This window comes from Pediculus humanus, genomic scaffold, assembly GCF_000006295.1.
Source record: "Pediculus humanus corporis 1103172108212 genomic scaffold, whole genome shotgun sequence".
Taxonomy (NCBI): domain Eukaryota; kingdom Metazoa; phylum Arthropoda; class Insecta; order Psocodea; family Pediculidae; genus Pediculus; species Pediculus humanus.
Window position 1 is genome coordinate 208887 of NW_002987782.1, and position 19691 is coordinate 228577.

Genomic DNA, 19691 nt, shown 5'->3' on the forward strand with positions numbered 1-19691 from the left:
AAAAGAGAGTATAAAAAAGTCAAAGGAAAAAAATAAAAGGAAAATGGTTTATTTTTGTTGTAAAGTATATATATAAGAAACCTTTTTCCTTTTTTTCCTTTTTTTTTTTTTTTTTGTTAATAATTTAAACGAACGTCTTTTCCCTTCTTCGTCCAAAAGTGGAGTGGGGTGGGGGTGGGAGAAACCCTTTACAAAAAAAAATTGTCGACATTTTTTTAATTTAGTCGGGATGGGGAGATGGGGAGGGAAGGAAGTGACTTAAACATCCATACGAAATTTAAATTTAACCCTTACACGTCACAATGTTTTTTTTTTCTTTTTTCCCATCGTAAACATTTTTAAAGACGTCATAAGTTATTTAATTATTTTTCCATCGAATTATCATCATTATCATTATTATTATTATTATTATTATTATTATTATTATTATTATTATTATTATTATTATTATTATTATTATTATTATTATTACGATAATCATTTTGTTTTTGGGGAAAAAGTGAAAAAGTTCGAAATGAATTGATTTTAAAAATACAAAAAATTATTTATGTTTGTTTTTCATGTTAAAGAAAGTGAGAAAGAATTTTCTTACCGTGCAAACGGGTACTTGTTTGTTGTTGTTGTTGTTGTTATTGCTGTCGAATGTAAGTTGCATGTTGCGACTCGATTCGTTATTTATTTATTTATTTATTTTTCCACAGCACATGATCATGATGATGATGATGATTAATCGATGACGAAAGAAATATGATTGATTAAATTGTTTTGTTGTTGTTGTTATTATTATTATTATTATTATTATTATTATTATTATTACTATTTTTTTTGTTTTCCAGCTCAAATGATAAAATGCGGTATATGTCAAACGGAACGGATTTTAACAACATCGTGGATGTTTCCTGTTTGCAACGTTGGGGATCGACTCCTGCTTGGCGTTTAACCGATTATAGCATAGCCGGACAGAGTCCGAGGCACAAGGAATCCCCATTTCCGTTCGATCCGAAATTAAACGATAAAATTTGTCTCTGGTAAGGATATCGAATTCGAAATTTTTTTTCCTTTCTTTCGTTCTTTGTTTCATTCATTCCTTCTTTCTTTCTTTCTTTCTTTCTTTCTTTCTTTCTTTCTTTCTTTCTTTCTTTCTAAAATAAAAATAAAAAAAAAATGTCTGTTGATTTTTACAGGATTGAAATTATGTAGAAATGCATAAGAGGAAAAAAAACGTTTTGGGATATGTGTAGATCCCAATATTATGATCCCAACGGATTTACCCGTCGAAAAAAAATAAATATAAATAATATTGATAATTATGATAAGAATAATAATAATAATAATAATAATAATAATAACAGTAACGACGACGACGATGAGTCAAGTAATTAATAACGTTTGTTTAACGAAAAATTACACACGATTCAACCTTTTATTATTTTTATTATTCTTGTTATTATTAGATTAGAACGTAACGTGCATCGATAAAAATATTAATTATTAATTATTGTGATGATATAAAAATACGTCATCGTACGATAATAATAATAATAATAATAACAACGACGACACAATTAAAATTATTAGTTGTAAACGATTCTCAATGCCAAGGAATCGACGAAAAGATGATGATGATGATGATGATGAACATGAATTTAATAATTTCATATTGATAATTTGGTTTAATTATTTTTTTTTTTTTTTTTTTTTTTTTTGGGTGCGAAGGGCGTAACCTTATCGAACTAAAAGTTGATAATAATAATAATAATAATAATAATGACGATGTTTGTTGAAATTAATTCATTAACGTAATTATTTACATGGAGATGAGAATAATTATAACTCACGTGTGACAAAGTCAAAGTTTTTGTTTAAAAATCCGTTTAAAAATAATAGACGCATTTTATTATTATTATTGTTATTATTGTTGTTAATGTCGGGGAGACGAAAGGGGAGGGAGGGAGGAGAAAAATTTAATAACAACAACGTTTAACGTCTTTTTTTTTTTATTTTAGGGAAGGTGACATATCTTCGTTGAGCGTCGACGGCATAGTACATTCGACGAACGAAACATTATCCGATCAGAATCCCATAAGTGATAAAATTCACTGGAGAGCAGGACCGGATCTTAGAGAAGATATACGACTCGAAATCAAAGGTAAAAAAAATTAAGCAAAAATCTATAAAGACAAAAAAAAGCAGACGAAAGGAAAATTATTATTATCATTATCATTATTACGAGAGTTAAAATGACGAAATGAAAAAATTTTTTGTTTAAAAAAAAAAAAAAAAAAAAAAAAAAAAACTTTTCTAATTTTACTTTTCGTGTGCTTTACCAAAAAGTATTAAAGTTTAATTTTGACAAACGGAAAAAAAAAAAACAAATGATAATTGTCGTGGGGGGGAAGGAGAGGGAGTAGAGGGGAGGGTGAGGGTAAGGGATGTTCGTGAAAGGAAAAATTGTTTGTGTCTTGTTTTTTTTTTTTTTTTTTTTTTTTTTCAAGGCAAATTTTAAATTAACCCGCCATTTTTTTTTTTTCTGTTGTATTCCCCGCACATGTTTTACACGTTTCCTTGTTGTTGTTTTATTCATTTTTTTCAATGACAAATTAGGATTTGAAAAAAAAAAAAAAAAAAAAATGTCGCAGAGTTTGTTTGTTTTATTATTATTATTATTATTGTTAAATATCGATCCGTTCACCGTTCGATTATCAGTTTTGCGTTTTTTTTTACAGCCGTAAGAAGAAGTTGACGGTGTCATTAAATTAAAAAAAAAAAAAAAAAAAATTTTTTTGGGTTGGTGTGTTCGGTTCGATTTTTTTTTTGTGAAATCGCGAAAAGAAAATTACGTAAATAATTTATCGAACGATGAATAAATAATAATAATGATAATATTTACAACGTGTTTTTTAAAATAATTTTTTTTCTATAAAAATGACGTGGGGTTCGGTTCGCGTGCGTGGTCGCGAAACCTGATTTATTAATTACCAGAATAATAAAAATATGGGTCGACCGACAAACGGTTTGTTTTGGTTTGTTTTGGTTTGTTTTCATTCTCCAAAACGCTTCTCTCGGGTGTGATTTTATTCGAATGTAAACAAACAAAAAAAAAAAAATTCGAATTCGAATTCGAAAAATAGTAAATTTGAACGTTTGTCTCACGATAAATAACGTTTTCGAAATGTGAAAGTGATAAGACTCAACGTTAAACGTATTATCAATTTAAAAAAAAATTTTTTTTTTATTGATTGTTTACATGGGGTTTTTTTTGTTGTTTGTTGTTTGTTGTTGTCGTTATCATCATCATTATTGTCAATGTCGAATTGAAAGTCTTTTTGTTTTTTTTTTCGATTTTGTCTTTTTTCGTTTGTTTTTTTTTTTTATTCTTTCTCCCCTTTGTCGAATTTGTTGATAGGTTTAAAAGTTATGATTGTGACGTCATTGTTACGTCACAATTTACATTCGGTTTGTTAGTTTCTCTCGCCGAAAAGTGAGGGGGGGGGGAAATTGTCGGTCGGTCGATTTTTTATTTATGAATGGCGTGGCGTTGAAGAAGAAGAAGAAGAAGAAGAAAAATGTTTAAGAGAGCTTTTAAAAATTTTATCTAATGTATCTTTGTCTGAAAGTTTTTTTTTTACTTTTGTTGTTAATAAAGGGCGGTCTACTATATTGTTTTTTTTCTCTTTTTTTTCTCTCTCTCTCTCTCTTTCCATCTTCTTCTTCTTCGTCTTCATCTTCGTCTTCATCTTCGTCTTCATCTTTCTTCTTTTCCTTACTTTTTTTTCTGTCTTTCATTCTTATTACTTTACTAGTGACTGTTTGTGTTTTACTTGTAATTTTATCTTCGTTTCAATTCAATTATTTGCTTAAATTTCTTTTCCATCTCTCTCTCTCTCTCTCTTCCTTCTTTTTCCTTCTTTATTCCTTTTTTTTTGTGTGCCGAGAAAGTTTCCTCGTTAAAAAAAATCCTTTTAAATAATTTTAATTATTTAAACGTTTTTGTTAAAACATAAATTTTAGTTTTTTTCTTTTTCTTTTATATTTACTTACACTTTTTTCCCTCCCCCCCATTTTCCCGGTTTTTCTTTTCTTTTCTTTATTTTCCGATCCTTCAAAATTCAACGAATTAACGAAATCAAAGTTTTTTTTCTTTTTTTTTTTCTATTCGTTGATTATCGCCGTCATCATTATTATTATTCTCGAGTTTTTTTTTGTTAAAACTAAATGATTAACAGAAACGTTTAGGATAATTTAAATACTATTATCTACCTCATTTACATTGTTTTTCCAAGGTTCGATTCTAAAAGATTCGAAAGAACACAAAAGGTTTTTTTTTTTTTAAAAAAACAAAGTTCTATTATTATTATTATGATTGCGTTCGAAATTGTTTTTCGTCCTCGGAAAATTATTTATTCATTTTTCCTTTCCGTCGTTCGATACGTGATTTAACCTAATAATAATAATAATAATAATAATAATAATCCAAGGGCGAACGGGAAGAAGGAGAAATAATGGGAGCTCATGAGGGAGCGCGCTGTCGCTTAATTGGCTTACGTCGAACAAAGAAAAAAAAAAAGAAAACTGGTCTCTCAGACTACTAAAAGCCTTTACGTGTTCGTGTCTATTAAGAGTATGCACACACACACACACACACAAACGAACACACACGAATCGGAGGGAAACCTTGAATGTGGGAAAAGTGGAAGGAATATAGAAAAGCAAAAAAAAAAAAAAAAATTCATTGCAATCGGTGGGACGAGCAACAACGACAACAACAACAACGACAACCGTGGATATTTTCGACTAATCGAATTTTTATTTTTTTTTACGAAAAAAATGCGTGTGCGTGTGGGTAAAAGAATTTAATTCGTAGCATTATCGTTGTTGCAGATCGAAAGTAAAAAAAAAAAAAAAAAAAAAAAATTTTATTTGTTTTGTTTCCCCCCCGCTCTCGCTCCCCCCTCGTTCCCCATTAGTGAAGGGGGGGGCCTCTGTTTACGTGTATAAAGACCGTGGAAAAATCCATAAAAACGTAAATTAATAATTGTTAGTTTTATTTTTGTGATTTATTTCGGTTTCGTTGCACGATGGTAAATATTGTTTTCATAATAAACTACTCCTTCTCTCTCCCTACCCCCCTCTCTCTCTCTCTCTTTGAGTACCTATCTATTTCTCCTTATGGTAATCCGATCGTAGGTTTTTAAAAAGAAGTTGTGTTTCGTAGGGAGTAGGCGGACGTGAAAAAAGAAAAAGTTGAAAGAAAAAAAAAAAAAAAAAACATTTGCGTGTGGTTTGGTTTTAGAATTTTCAGGTACGGCGGAAGTGACGGATACGTTAGTGAAAATCGGAATATTTTGAAAATTTGTACGTTTTTTTTTTTTTTTTTGGGGGGGGGGTACGAGAAAATTATTTCTTTCGGTGAAATTATTATTATTATTTTTTTTTGTCGGTCAGTTTACGTTTTTCAAAGGTTGAATAAACGTATTAGTAGTGGCGGTGGTGGTGGTGGCAGTAGGAGGGTCAACGTAGTTTTGAATGAGAAAAAAATGTTGAAATACAAGAAAATCCTCTTTGCAATAATAATAATAATAATAATGAGTAAAAATTAAAACAAAAAAAAAAAAAAACTTATTTGTAACGTTATATGCTTTATTTACGAGAGAGAGAGAGGAAAGAGTTTGTAGAAAGAGTTTTGTCTGTTTGTTTGTTTGTTTGTTGGTTGTCTAGGATCGAAAAGTGATTTGTTAATAAATAAATAGATACCTTATTCAATTTTTTTGAGAACGAGATTTTTATATTGATTGTGTTTTTTTTTTTTGTTAGAATGTCGAACTGGAGAAGTTAGAGTTTCTCAGGGTCACGGATTGCCATCTCGATTAATAATACACACGGTCGGACCGAAGTACAACACGAAATATCACACAGCCGCCGAAAATACACTGCACGGTTGTTACAGGTAAGTTTTTTTTTTTAATAATAATAATAATAATAATGGTAGTAGTTATGATAAAAGTTACGTTGGTAGAATTTGTTTTTCTCGTAAAAGCAGTAAGTACCTGTTTTGCTTTCCCCCGTCAAGTGGGTTGCGTTTTTTTTTTTTTTTTTTTTTTTTTTCTCCTTTCCAACTGAACTTTGCCCATTTGCCTCGTTTCGTTGCTTTTAAAATTTTAATGTCGTTTTTTTTGGCATGAAAACAATTATGTATTTGTATTACTAACGAAACATGATCTCTTGATTTGAGTAAGTTGTGTCGGTTGTGCCAGTGGTTGTGTTTGTTTGTTTGTTTGGAAATATTTTAATGCGAAATAAAAAGTTTTATATGCGTGGTGATGTGGTATTAATGAGATTTTAAGTTTTCGCGTTATCGATTGATAATAGAAGAGTGTTAGAGCACCACTACCCTTTTTGTTGTGGGGTTGGTGTGTAGTGTAGGTATTGGGTAGTAAGTAGCACTACTACTACCCGTGGTGGTGGTGGTGGTAGGTTTTTTTAAACTTTTTTGTCGTCATTTTGTCAATTTTCTTTCTTTTTTTTTGTTTCTTCTCTCACGTGGCTCGTTTTATTGGTTTTTTTTTTTCTTTATAATTTTCGGTTCGTTCGACATTTTATTTTAACCGAGGCACGCAAAGTGAGTGACTGACTGACTGACTGACTGACTGACCAACTGTCGAAATAATTCGATTCGAATTATAAAAAATCATTTTTTTTTTTTTTGGGGTGGGGAGAGGGAGGGGGAAAGTTTACCGGTGTTATTAATAACGTTTAAATTTTTTTTTCGATGTCGACGCCATTTTACCTTTTTTTTTTTTTTCTTTCATTTCCCTCATTACGAATCCGTACGTGGTCGGGATTTGACTTTGTTTGTTTGAAATTGTAACGTTGTATTTATTAGTTACGTAATCAATCGGTAAGAGTTATGGATTTAAAAAAAATTTTTTTTTTTTTAATCATCATCATCATCATCATCATTTGACGTTTCTTTTAATTCGCGAAAAAAAAAAAAAAATTTTGTTTGTTTGTTTGTTTGTTTTGTTTTTTCAAAGGTTTTATCTGAAAGGATCATAAAGAAAGCTTTAAGAAAGAGAAAATTTATTTCTTATCTTATAAAATTGCGTATGGAACAGGATTAATATTGTCAGTTTGTGTTTGTTTGTTTCGCGTTTGTTGTTAAAAGCTTGTTGTTAGTCAAAAATTAGTCATTCAAAGTAGTCGGTTGTTTTGTAAACCCGTGGAAAATAATAACCGTGACATTTACACTCCCACACACACACACACACGCGCGGATTTGTTTAGGGTCGAAGGTAAAAAATTGGGAAATTTTCCACAAGACGAACTGCACTGTGGTACTCGTTGAAAAAGGATCCGTTCGTTTCATTCTACTGCCACGAAATTATTGTGGGGGAGTGGAGAAAGAAAATTATTACTTTTGTAGTGTTCTGGTTGCATTTTTTTTTGAATTGTCGTCGTGGTACGAATTCGGCGGAAAATCGAGTACGAATTCGCAACTGTTTCCGTTTTTTGAGTTTCGCAGTGGTAGAAACGAGCAGAAGATTTTTTTTTTTTTTTTTTACACAGAACAAGGTAGTAGTGGAAAAAAAAAATTAATTTACCAGGATTTATCTCGAACATTCTATAAAACGTGGCGTAATTAAGTTTTAAAGGTTTTTTTTTCAAGTTATCGATCGTCGTGCGAATTGTTCTGTTTTTTTTTTTTTTTTTTTTTTTTTTCTTATCAGTTATGCCGCGGTATTGAAAAATCAATACCCGTAATAAAATTTATCGGTTTTTCTTTTGTGTTGTGACGTCATCACCTTTTCATAAATTTTTTTTTTTTTTTTTTTTTTCTGGGTTATACTCGGATGTTAGTTTTTTCTTTTTTGATAGTGCGATGGTCATTTAAAAATTTTCTTCTCTCATTTCCTTATTTCGTCTGCGAAAAGGTCTATCATGGATTTTATTTAAAATTATTTTCAAAAAGGTTAAAGTTCATAAAAATTTATACGTTTGTATTTATTTATTTATTTATTTATTTATTACCGTCGTAATTGCAGTGAGTTTGCCTTGACAAAAACAATATAATTTTTTTTTTTAATTGATTTATTATTGAGGAAGTTGTTACTTGCATTCGTTTTTCGTTTGGGAAAAATAAAAAAAAAATTGTTAATGACGTTTTTAATATTACCATTCCCGAAAGCAATAATACTAATCGTTGTCGTGAATGATGACATTTTACCATTTCCTAGGGTACAAAAAGCTAAAGGAGGAGGAAGAAGAAAAAAGAATAAAAATTTTCCTTTGTCGTGACGGTCACTAAAATATTAATGCCCTTGAGAATTTTTAAAGATTTTGGTTTGGTGTCGCAATGCGGGGTCTTCCACTTCATTAAAAAAATACCTGTAAATGGGTATATACTACTAGTAGACGCGAAACCGGTTTTGTGTGTGTGCGTGTGTTTAAAATTGCGCGTTTTTAAGGATTCGGGAAACGGGGAAAAATTTTTCGAAAAAGGAAAACGTGTGTTTTCGAATGAGTCGAGGAAGTTGTTAGAACCACGAAAAAAAAAAAAAAAAAAAAAAAAAACGTGGAAAATCTTTCTAGAAAAGTTGTCAGTTGTGAGACGACATCTTAAATCGTAATCATTTTTAAGACGAGTATTTATTTATTTTTTTGCGTTTTAATTTTTAACGATTTTTTTTTTTTTTTTTTTCGTCTGCTTCAAATACGTGACAATATTTACTTTTTGTAATTTGAATTTTGCCACTTGCCTGAGGTGTTATGTGGTCGAGGGTATTCATTTCATTTGTTGGCACATTAACGGTTTACAGGTTCGATAATTTGGCTAGTCAGGTAGATAGGTAGACAGGTAACTAGACTACCAATTAAATGTTGTTTTTACAATGTCCCTCGTGCCACGATTTTTTTTTTTTTTTTTTTTTGCAAAAGATTATCCCCTCCTAAAGCCCCTTTTTCCACGACGAGGTTATCTTGAAAAGTCAATAAAAATTTCAAGTGGATAACACGACAACCATGGCGAAGACGGTATAATAATAATAATAATAATGTTATGCGAAGTGCATTTTAATCCATTTCCGGTTTTTCGAAAGTCGTCGTTATATTTGAATCATGTGCCATTTCATTCTGAGTTTTTTTTTCATTTTCGATTTATTTATTTTTTTCTTCTCATCCAGTGTTTGTTCGTTTGTCTTTTCGAACGGATGATGTGTTAGTTAACGTTTAATCATTTTAATCATTTCAGAAACGTTTTACAAAAAGCACAAGAGCTTAGATTATCTACAATCGGATTATCTGTGATCAATTCAGTTAGGAGAAATTATCCGCCGAACGAAGGAGCACACATAGCCCTACGTAAGTTTTAGTTTGAAAGAAATATATTATTATTATTATTTTGAATGCTCGTTATTTTTTTTCGTCGCGCGTTAATTTGCTATTTTTGTGACAAATGCCACATTGGCGTGAGACGACGTCATTAATCAAAAAAATTCGAATTTGATTTGGAAAAAATGATTTTTGAAAATGTTTGTTGGTTGATAGAACGTGTGACGAATTTGATTTTCGAACGGATTTTTTCTGTTTTTTTTTTTTTTTTTTTAGGTACCGTTCGACGTTTTTTGGAAAAATATCCGAACGCTTTCGACACTCTCGTTTTCGTCGTCGATTCGTCGGATTTTGGAATATACGAAGTCATATTACCTCTCTACTTTCCCCGATCCGAAGCGGAGGAAAACAAAGCGAGGTGGCAATTACCCACCGACATTGGAGGCTCAGATGGAGAACCTCTGTATCCGGACAGACAAATCAGGATAATTGACAATCCACAGCACGCATTCGGTAAAAATCCTTCTCCCCCCCCCCCCAAAAAAAAAAAAAAAAAAAAACAGAAAAAAAAAGAAAAACAATTTTTTAAATGAAAACGTTTCTCTCCCTCTCTTTCTCTCTCTCTACGATTTTTGTCGGTTAAAAAAAAAAAAGGAAAATCTTCATTATCATCATCATTACCATTATTATTATTATTATTATCGGCATTATTTTTGTAAAAATTCATTATTGATTTTATCTAAATTTGTTTTTGTTTTCTATAAAAAAAAAAAAAATAATAATAATCCCGAATGAAAGTTTTGGGAGTGTTATTAAACGTTTATATTTTTAAATACAAAATAACATCATCATCATCATCATCATCGCTTACACATCAGAGGTGTGTGCGTGTGTGTGTGTAACGCATAATAAACGAAAAAGGGCGTAGTATAGAATAATAAAAAAAAAAAAAAAAAAAAATTTTTTTTAATATCATTCTCGGCAGTTGTCGGACTTCGCAACGCGCCATATTGTTAACGTTTGTTTGTTTTTTGTTTTTTTTTGTTTTATTTTAATTTGTAAATGTTCTTTTATACCGACAAACAATCGAAAACAAGAAAGAGAGAGAGAGAGAAGAAAGATTTTTTTTTTTTTAATAATTTTGCGATTATATCGATTAAATGATGATGGATTAAAAGTCGAATCGCGCGATATTTGATTGATTTTCAAAAATTTGTAGAAAAAAATTTTTTTTTTTTTATTTTGTTGGCAAAACTGTTTTTTATTATTTTGTTTTTTTGGTTTTGGTCGGATTAATAATTTTGTTCTCGGTAATGTTTTCAGGAAACGAAGAACTAAACATATTTCAAACGGATGATTGCTGTTTAAACATAGGAGAACACGCTTTTAGTCAAATGCAAGGGGATCTCGATCAGCAGAGGTTACTGGGCGAAAGGCCCTGTAACGATCCTGTTACGGATATTCTTATAAAAGAAATGCAACACAAAGGACGGTAAGATTTACAATGCGAAATTTATATTTAAATTACGTTTCTGGAAACGATGTGGTAAATGTTGGCAATCGGGTTGGTTGATGACGATCGAGATTGCGTCTTGAGGGAATCGAAAAAATCGGTAGGGAGTAGCATCCTGAGGGATAGATAGCGATAGTTTTGTTTTTCGGGATTCGAGCCGAACTATTGGGTACCATATTTCTCGTACGATCGCTTTACAGCAAACAACTTTCCCTTGCTTTGTTTCTTCCCACACGTCCCGGGAGAGTTTCAATTTCGAAACATCCTTATTTCAGCACTTTTTCCAAATTTTTCCCGGCCGTATCAGTAAACGAAATGATTTTGCGTGAGAATATCCGGTTAGTTGGTTGTGATACGGTGTCGACGCAACCGAACTGGAGGAAAACAACACGACAAATTCCACGTTCTTCCCGGAGTTTTTTTCAACATTTATCCCAGGTCTCTACCCCGGTCGTTCCTTAAGGATAAATTCTCGAAAAAAATTTTTATTGAAATCGTTATCATTCGAAATCGTTGTAATTTTCACGTGCTTGTCGTAACATGTCGTTGAATGTGAACCTGGCATGGATTTCAATATCAAAATTCATTCCAGGTTTCGCTTCGATTCTTCGAATTCGATTCGACGAAAAAAAAAAAAGAAAATATTTCAAGGTCATTCAACGCAACGGTTTTTTTCCTTGCATTTTTTTTTTCGTAAATTTTTAATTTTATTGACTTATTATTATTATTATTATTATTATTATTATTATTATTTCTACCATTCTGAACAATTTGGGGAGGGAGGGGGTGGCTAATTTTTATTTTTATTATTATTTTGTTTTGACACGTGTTTTGTTTTTTTTTTTTTTTTTTGACACGTTTTTACGCTGCGAATTTTTTGTCTCTCTCTCTTTTTCACCCCCCGAACTTTTTCTCGGAGTTTTTCTGATTATATTTTTTCCTGTTTCCCCCTCCCCCCCCTAATTTCGAATAATTTCTATTTGATTTAATGATCGTCACAATTTTCGATACGTGCGTGAAATTGACTTTTTTTTTTTCTAAATTTGGAGGTCTCGATGATAATGATAAATTTCGCAACGATTTCGATCACATTCGATTACATCTTTAATTAGAAAAAAAAAAAAAAAAAAAAAAAAATAATAATAATAATAATAATAATAATAATAATAATTCGCGAAATTTAATTTTTAATTTTTTTGTCATAAATTTCGTAATTTTATTTATTTTTGCGAATAACGAACGAGTTTTGCAACAACAACAACAACAACAAAAATTTAAATATATATTATGAATTTTTTTTTTTTTTATTCTCGGTCGAATATAAAAATAAGTAAATAAAATACTCGTTTTTCGTTCGGGTTTAATTTTTACACTCTTTGATAGATACGGCACTGAATTCAGTAGGAAAAAAAAAGAAAAAAAAAACTGGACAACCTTAAAACAATTTTATTAATTATTTTCTTGTTAAATTTCGCGATAAGTTTTAAAATAAAATAAAAAAAAAAATAAGGTCGATAATAATCGAATCGATTTCGTCAGAACGTTTTTTTTTTTTTTTTTACGACAGATAGATATTATTATTATTATTATTAGCAAGAATCGTGAGGATTTCGCGGGTGTAAATACGAGTATATATATATATATATATATATGAAGATTATTTCGTTGTTTGTTTTTATTTTAATAAAACGTGCGTGTGTGTGTGCGTTGAGAATCGCGAAACTCGCGAGTTTTTATTTTTATTTTTTACGAACGCGATAAAAATTTTTTTTTTTTTTTTTTTTGTCAAGTTGTCGAACGTGGTTGTTGGTTGGTTGTTGTTGTTGTGAACTATTTGGTAAGGAGGAGAAGATTTTTGCGGTTTGCGGTTTGTTAGTTTTTATTGTTAAGGTTGTTATTGTTACATACGTAAAGTGCGTGAATCGAATCCATTTTTTTTTTTTCGATAAGTGCGATGATGATGATGATAGTTTGTTATCACGCTATCATTCAGTCCGATATCTCAACCATCGCGACGTAGTTTTTCCTCATTATTATTATTATTATTATTATTAATACATCGAAAGCGAAACCGTCGATTTTCGAGAACGTACGTAGTCGTGCGTGAGTGATGGGAGCAAAATTTCGAATTACGCGTATATCGGTTGGGGCGGTATTTAGAGATTTTTTTTATTTTGATTGAAATTTTTTTTGTATTTTTCAATTTAGAATCGATCGACCAAAGGGGGGGGAAGAGGGAAAAAAGAGAGAGAGAGAGAGAGAGAGAGAGAGAAGGAAAATTCAAAAAGTGATTTTTTTTTTTTTTTGTGTAATTTCGATAATGAAATAATAACGAGTCGGAAAATAGTGTTGTTGTTGTTGTTGTTGTTTCGTTTGGGAAAAGAAAAGAAAAGAAGAAGAAAAAGAAAAAAAAAATTTTCCAAGGATTTATATTTATATATATACGTAATCCTGGGCGCCTTAAATTCGACCTACTTTCATCGAATTTTCCGACAGTTTTCTTCTTCTTCTTCTTCTTCTTCTCTCGTTTCGAATGAATCCCCATAAAAAAAAAAATTGTTTTTCCTTTCCTTCGTTTTCTTCGAATTCTGTCCGATTTGTTTCAAGTGTTGTTAATATCATCATCATCATCATCATCATTATCATCAATGTTATTATCATTTTTTTTTTTTTTGGTGGAAGGGAAAAAGGAAAAACGAACGGGATCTAGATATTTTTTTTTTTTTTTAGGTTATTTTAACGCGTTACGAAATTTATTGTTGTCCTTCTTTTCGCAATCAGTAAAATTAAATTTTGTTGTTGTTTTGTTATAAAAAAAAAGCAGAAGACAAATTTTATCGATAACAATAATGTATTCGTTTAAACAAAAGCGATACGGCGGAATATATTATAATTTTTCTCGAATGTCGTCGAAATTTCGTTCGTTCTAAAATGTTTTTTTTATTTTTTTTTCTCTGTTCTGCGGAGGACGTTCGAATCTGGAACGATAATGTTGATGATAATAATAATAATGGAAATGGAAATGATAATGATAATGATAAAACGCAATTAAACTATCGTCGGTGATTTTGCAAAAAAGGTGTCATTACGTGTTTTTCTCTCTCTCTCTCTCTCTCTCTCTCTCTCTCCCCCCTTTCTGGAAATTTCCATCGTCGTCGTCGTCGTCGTCGTCGAGCGGAAACGGTTAACGGTTTCGTTAATTGATATTCGAATTTTGCGTAGTAGTAATAATAATAATAATAATAGTGATAATTATGATTAAAGTGGTGATGAAAGGGTCGAAATTAATAGAAAACTCGTTAAATTAAACGAATTTGTCTTTTTTTGGCGGGGGAGGAGGGGAGGGGGCAAGGGGAGATGGGAGGGAAATAATTTAATTTCGACCCGACGACTTGTTTGTAAATTGTTTCGACATTTTTCGGCGCCGGAAATTGTGGTTTTTTTTTTTTTTAAGTTATAATAATTATATATATATACTTATTGTTTTTAATTTGTTTAAAAATCATTTTGAAAATGTAACGGATTCGAACGTTTTTTTTTTTTTTGTGTTTGGGGGGGCGGTGAGTGGGTGAGAAAGATTTAAAAGGATAATTATTGACGAACCCGCGTAAATTAAAAATTAATTTTATAAATGAGTTGGAATTTAAATTTTCCGTCATTTTTTTTTTTTTTTTTAAACAAAAAAAAAAAACGCAAATCGCCATTTTCAAGGCGATTCTCATAATTTTTTTTTTTTTTTTTGTTAAAAATTCCACTAACGTCATTCTCGTCCCGATTTAGCCCGAGAGAATCGAACATTAACTAGTACGTGTTTATCATCATTATCATTATCATCATCATCATCATCGTAACAAGCATAAAAAAATGTCGTCGTTTTCATCGAAAAAAAATTTTTTTTCGAGTGCGTTTTGCTAGTTTTTTTTTTTTTTATACAAGTCGAGAGTTTAGGATAAAAAAGAGGAGTAGAAGAGTGGGAGAGAGAGGGGGGGAGAAAAGTTGCAAAATGACGATTCGAGTGGTTTTTTGTCATATCGGTCAAGACGGGAAAACATGACGACGGAAAATCGTTCGACAAATTTTTACTATACGAGATAAATGAAAAAAATAAAAATTTTATTTTATTTTATTTTAAATTTTCCGCTAATGTAATAGAGAGAGAAGAAAAGAAAAAGGGGGAGAAAGAAAGAGAGCGTGAGCGAGTGAAAGAGTGAGAGAGAGAGAGGGAAGAGATGAAACGGAGGAAAATAGAAAGAGAAGAAAATTATAAATGTGTATATGATAAACAGGAGAAAGTTGTGCCAACCGCGTTTCATTTTTTGACGTAGTCAGTTTCCCTGACGATGGAAATTCATTCAGTGATGACGTAAATTTCAATCGGATTTTTATTGAATGGTCGGTCTATGAGAGAATTTTCCGATTTATTTTACACTTGGCCTCGTTCGAGACGGGATACGGTTTTTTCAGGGAGAATAAGAAAAAGAAAAACGAAGTAAAAGAAAAAATAATTTACAATATATTTTCATAACGTCATCATCATCATCATCATTGTTATTATTATTATTATTATTAGTTTCGTTTCATAGAGTAAATATGTATCGTTTGTGTGTGTAAATTTGTATTGTTGAGTCGTTAATGGAGAAATTAAAACGGGGGGAGTGTTGTGTGTTGTGTTTGTGTGTGCATTTTTAATCGATGGTTTGTCGTGGAAATAAGTAGCGTGGGGGGAAAAAAAACGTTTTTTTAGAATTTTAACGTCGTGGTTTTGACATTTTTTTTTTTCACGTTCGTTCGTTCGTTCGTTCGTTCGTTCGTTCGTTTGTTCGTTCGTTTGCGTTCGTTCTCCTACAGGAATAAGACGTAGATTTTTTTTTTTTTTTTAAAATCACTACTCGATTGTTGGATCCAATTCAAATTCCTCTCTCTCTCTCTCTTTCTTTCTCTCTCTAACCTATCATTTTCCGTTATAACGTGTCGACAGTAAAGTGGAATAAATAAAAATAAAAAAAAAAAATTGTAAAATTGTGGCGTTCGGTTTTTTTTTTTGGGGGGGTTTTCGTAACTCGAGTTTTACAGTTTACGATTATTGTACAACGCACGCGGTCGCGAAATAATCGATTTTTCCGTTCGTTAAAAAAAAAAAAAAATTTTCTCTCTCTCTCTTTCTTTCTCTGTTTTTTTCCTCGCGTGTCGCGATATTGAAAAATTGAAAAACGGTTGGGAGGAATTATTATTATTATTATTATTATTGTAGGAAACGCACGGACGGGTTTGTTTGTTTGTTTGCGTGAGTGCGTGCGAACGTCTGTCGTATCCAAAAAATGTTAAGGCACGAGGGAAAATTTTGACGTGGCGTGGAAAGTTCGAAATGAAAAGCTTTTGACATTTGTAACGGGTTCGGAATTCAACCTTCGAAATAAAAAAACCTTTCGTTATATATATATATATATCTTATCGATCGCGGTTTGTTTTGAAATTTTCCGTTTGTAGTTGTTGTTGTTGTTGTTGTAGTTGTCGAAAGTATTCTTTCCCCCCAAAAAAAAAAAGAAAAAGAAAAAACGCATTAAACGTGAATGAGTATGCGGGGCCCCGCGTGATGATTCGTCGTGTGTGCTCGCGATGAAATCATTTTAATTTATATTTAAACTATTTATTATTATTATTATTATTATTATTATTATTGTTATTATTATTATTAATACAAAAAAAATGTTTTTTTTCGCAGTAAAAAAATAAAAAAACGCTCGTAAATATTTATAATTAAATAATTAATCAAATAAATGCCCGTAGGGTCACGAACGTGCGACGTGTGTAACGCGTAAATATTCATAAAAAAAAACTTTATTATTATTATTATTAGTATTATTATTATTATTATTGGTATTTACTTTTCGTTTGTGCGTCGCGTTGTCGGCGTGTCCGTCACATGTGTATAACGTTCGATCATCGAACTTTCATACCTTATAGCATAATGGTGGACATGAAAGAAATGGAAGAAGAAGAATCAGAAATTACGGAGTGAGTTATTATTATTATTATTATTATTTTTTTTTTCGTTCATCGATTTCTAGAAAGTTCCAAAGAAAGAAAAAAAATTGTTTCGTTCGAGCGAATAATAATAATATATAATAGGTTCAAGGTTGTTGAACTTGTTGTTTGTAATATATTTATATATATATACATGTTTGTCGTTTGTTTTTGTCATTTCGTCATTTGTTGGTTTTTCTTTTTTTTTTGTGGGGGGGAAGGGGAAGGGACCTGATGAAATTTAACAGAAAAACGATTAATTATCATTATTAACGAACGAGGAAATGACGTCGACAAGGTTGGAAAAAATAAAAATAAAAAATTATTTCGCGTTCAATTTGGTTCGAGTTCAATTTTCGTATTGAATCATCATCATTATTATTATTATTATTATTGTGAATCGTCAAATTTCGATTTTTCTTTTTCAGGTACGAAAGACTGCTCAGACGTGCAAAAACGGAAGATTTGTCTGAAGTCTCGGGAATCGGTTGTTTGTATCAATGCGGAGTCGATATTTACGGAAGGCCCGTCATTATATTCGTAGGAAAATGGTTTAAGTTTAAGGAAATTAATTTAGACAAGGTGAGTGAGAGAGAGAGAGATGAACCGGAAGGAAATGTCGCGAAATGATGAAGATTTCATCTCACTCATGGTTTTTTTTTTGCGCGTCTCTTCCAGGCTTTGCTGTATTTAATTTACCTATTGGATCCTTTGGTCAAAAGTGATTACGTCATAATTTATTTTCACACTTTGACCTCGGCCGCGAATCATCCTTCATTTTCGTGGCTCCGCGAAGTGTACAACATATTGCCGTACAAGTACAAAAAAAATTTGAAAGCTTTCTACATAGTTCATCCAACGTTTTGGACTAAGGTAAGATTTTGTTTTTTTCGGATGTGACGTCACGTTCTACGTCACGAAAAGTATGCCGGAACGACGTGGTGATTTTGTTTTGTTTTTTTTCTTTTTTTTTTCCAGATGGTGAGTTGGTGGTTCACCACTTTCATGGCTCCCGCGATCAAAGAAAAAGTTTTCAACATTGACGGAATCGAATATCTCTACAGCATAATAATACCGAATCAATTGGAAATTCCAGCGTACATAACGGAATACGACATGTCCGTAAGTTATCCATATTCAAAAACTAATCAATCGATATATATGTATCGATTAGTATTTCGTCACTCGTCGATCGACGATGATTGATTAATGGAAAAATGGTAAAGAGCGATCGTTGGTAATAATTGGAAAAATCGGCGAAATGAACCGAAAACGAACGAACGATCACGATTTAAATTACGATTTAAATTTTTATCGAATGTTGTCAGCTTTTTAAAAGAAAAAAAAAAACCGTTATATTTTATTCGCGAACACAAAATTTAAATTTTTAAAAAAAAAAAAAAAGGAGCAAAAAAAAAGGTTTTTAATGCAAAATGAATATTCAAAATGTCTCCATCCAGGGATTAACCGAACGTGATGCAAAATAATAATTTAAAAAAAAAAAAAAAAAATTTAGAGAGTAAAAATATGCATTCGAATTTTCAAAAAAAAAAAAATGGCGGGAAAAATAAAGCACGCGTTTCATTATTATTTTTTTCAGATCAACGGACTCCGGTACTTTCAACCGGAAGCGCCCACATAGAATTCGGCCGTCGTGTCGTCGAGACGGAAAAGCGATTGGGAAATTGGAAAATGCGTACCTTACAGTATTACAATTCAATCCTCGTGTTCTCGACGACATCAAGTCAACGTTTTTAATTTCGTTATAAAAAGCTTCGCGTATAAACTTTTCTCGGTGTTGACGATGGATTCTTAATACGTCACGACTAAAACCACGACGACGACGACGACGACGATGACTACAGACAACAAGTAGTAGATTACTACTACCACGACGACGACGAATGGAAAACGTGTGTATGATTTGACGAGATTGGAAAGAGGAAAAGGAAGGAAAAGAAAAAGAAGGAGGAGGAAGTAAGAGGTAAAAGGAAATTTTTTTTTTCGTTTAAAAAAAAAAAAAAAAATGATATCGCGGAAACGGAAATGACATTTGACTCTCGACGAAAAGGAAATTCTCCACCTAAATGGAGAAGAATCAATAATTCAATAAAAATTTTTTTTGAAATTAAGAGAAAAAAAAATTTTCTTCAAGGAAATGAAATTTTCACTTGAAATTAGAGGAAATTAGGAAAAGTCGTTATTATTATTATTATTATTAATATTTTTTCGACTATATATTCGATCGATAATTAATTAGATTATGTAATTATTAATTGAAAAAGTATGGATGGGGTCGAGGGAACGTCGCATATACAGAAAAAATAATTCCTTTTTAATTAATTGCCACTCACTCCGTTTGTTGTTGCGTTATCGTTTGTTGTTGATTGTTGACATTTTGTTATTGTTTTCTTACAGAGTTTATAAGCAATATTCTTTCTTTTTTAATAATAATAATAATAGTAAAAAGAATTTGAAAACGTACGATAGGATGTGTGGTTTGGTTTGTTTGGTTGGTTGATTGTTTGTTTGGGATATGAGGATTCGTCGCGCGTTGTTTCGTTTGTTTGTTTGTTTGTTTTTAAATTCTACGCGGTTTTAAAACAAAAAATTATTCAAATAATTACGTTTGTATATATAAATATAAATATTTTTTTTTTTTTCGTTATTGATAGAAGAATTAATCGATATAGAATAATTGTTTGTAGTTGTTGTTGTCGTTGTCGTCGTCGTCGTCGCCATAGTGGATGACGAAATAAATTTGAAAAAAAAAAAAAAATTTTATCTCGAATATATATATATATATATATATATATATATATATTTG

The 19691-nt window shown here is 31.0% G+C and overlaps 3 protein-coding genes across 3 annotated transcripts; all 3 read left to right on the forward strand.

The window, feature by feature from the left end:
- Window positions 1–858: 858 nt before the first annotated feature.
- Phum_PHUM441250 (protein LRP16, putative) lies at window positions 859–10823 on the forward strand (the record flags this gene model as incomplete). Its single annotated transcript, XM_002429555.1, has 6 exons — window positions 859–1028; window positions 2007–2149; window positions 5815–5947; window positions 9248–9357; window positions 9604–9840; window positions 10651–10823. 6 exons carry the CDS (start codon window positions 859–861, stop codon window positions 10821–10823), a joined length of 966 nt encoding a protein of 321 aa, XP_002429600.1.
- A 6325-nt stretch (window positions 10824–17148) lies between these two features.
- Window positions 17149–18070, forward strand: Phum_PHUM441260 (ganglioside induced differentiation associated protein, putative; the record flags this gene model as incomplete). The annotated part of the gene is made up of 4 exons (XM_002429556.1): window positions 17149–17222; window positions 17293–17446; window positions 17543–17737; window positions 17843–18070. 4 exons carry the CDS (start codon window positions 17149–17151, stop codon window positions 18068–18070), a joined length of 651 nt encoding a protein of 216 aa, XP_002429601.1.
- A 227-nt stretch (window positions 18071–18297) lies between these two features.
- Window positions 18298–18622, forward strand: Phum_PHUM441270 (uncharacterized protein; the record flags this gene model as incomplete). Its single annotated transcript, XM_002429557.1, has 2 exons — window positions 18298–18337; window positions 18465–18622. The coding sequence occupies 2 exons, from the start codon at window positions 18298–18300 to the stop codon at window positions 18620–18622; spliced, it is 198 nt and encodes a 65-aa protein (XP_002429602.1).
- Window positions 18623–19691: the final 1069 nt, after the last annotated feature.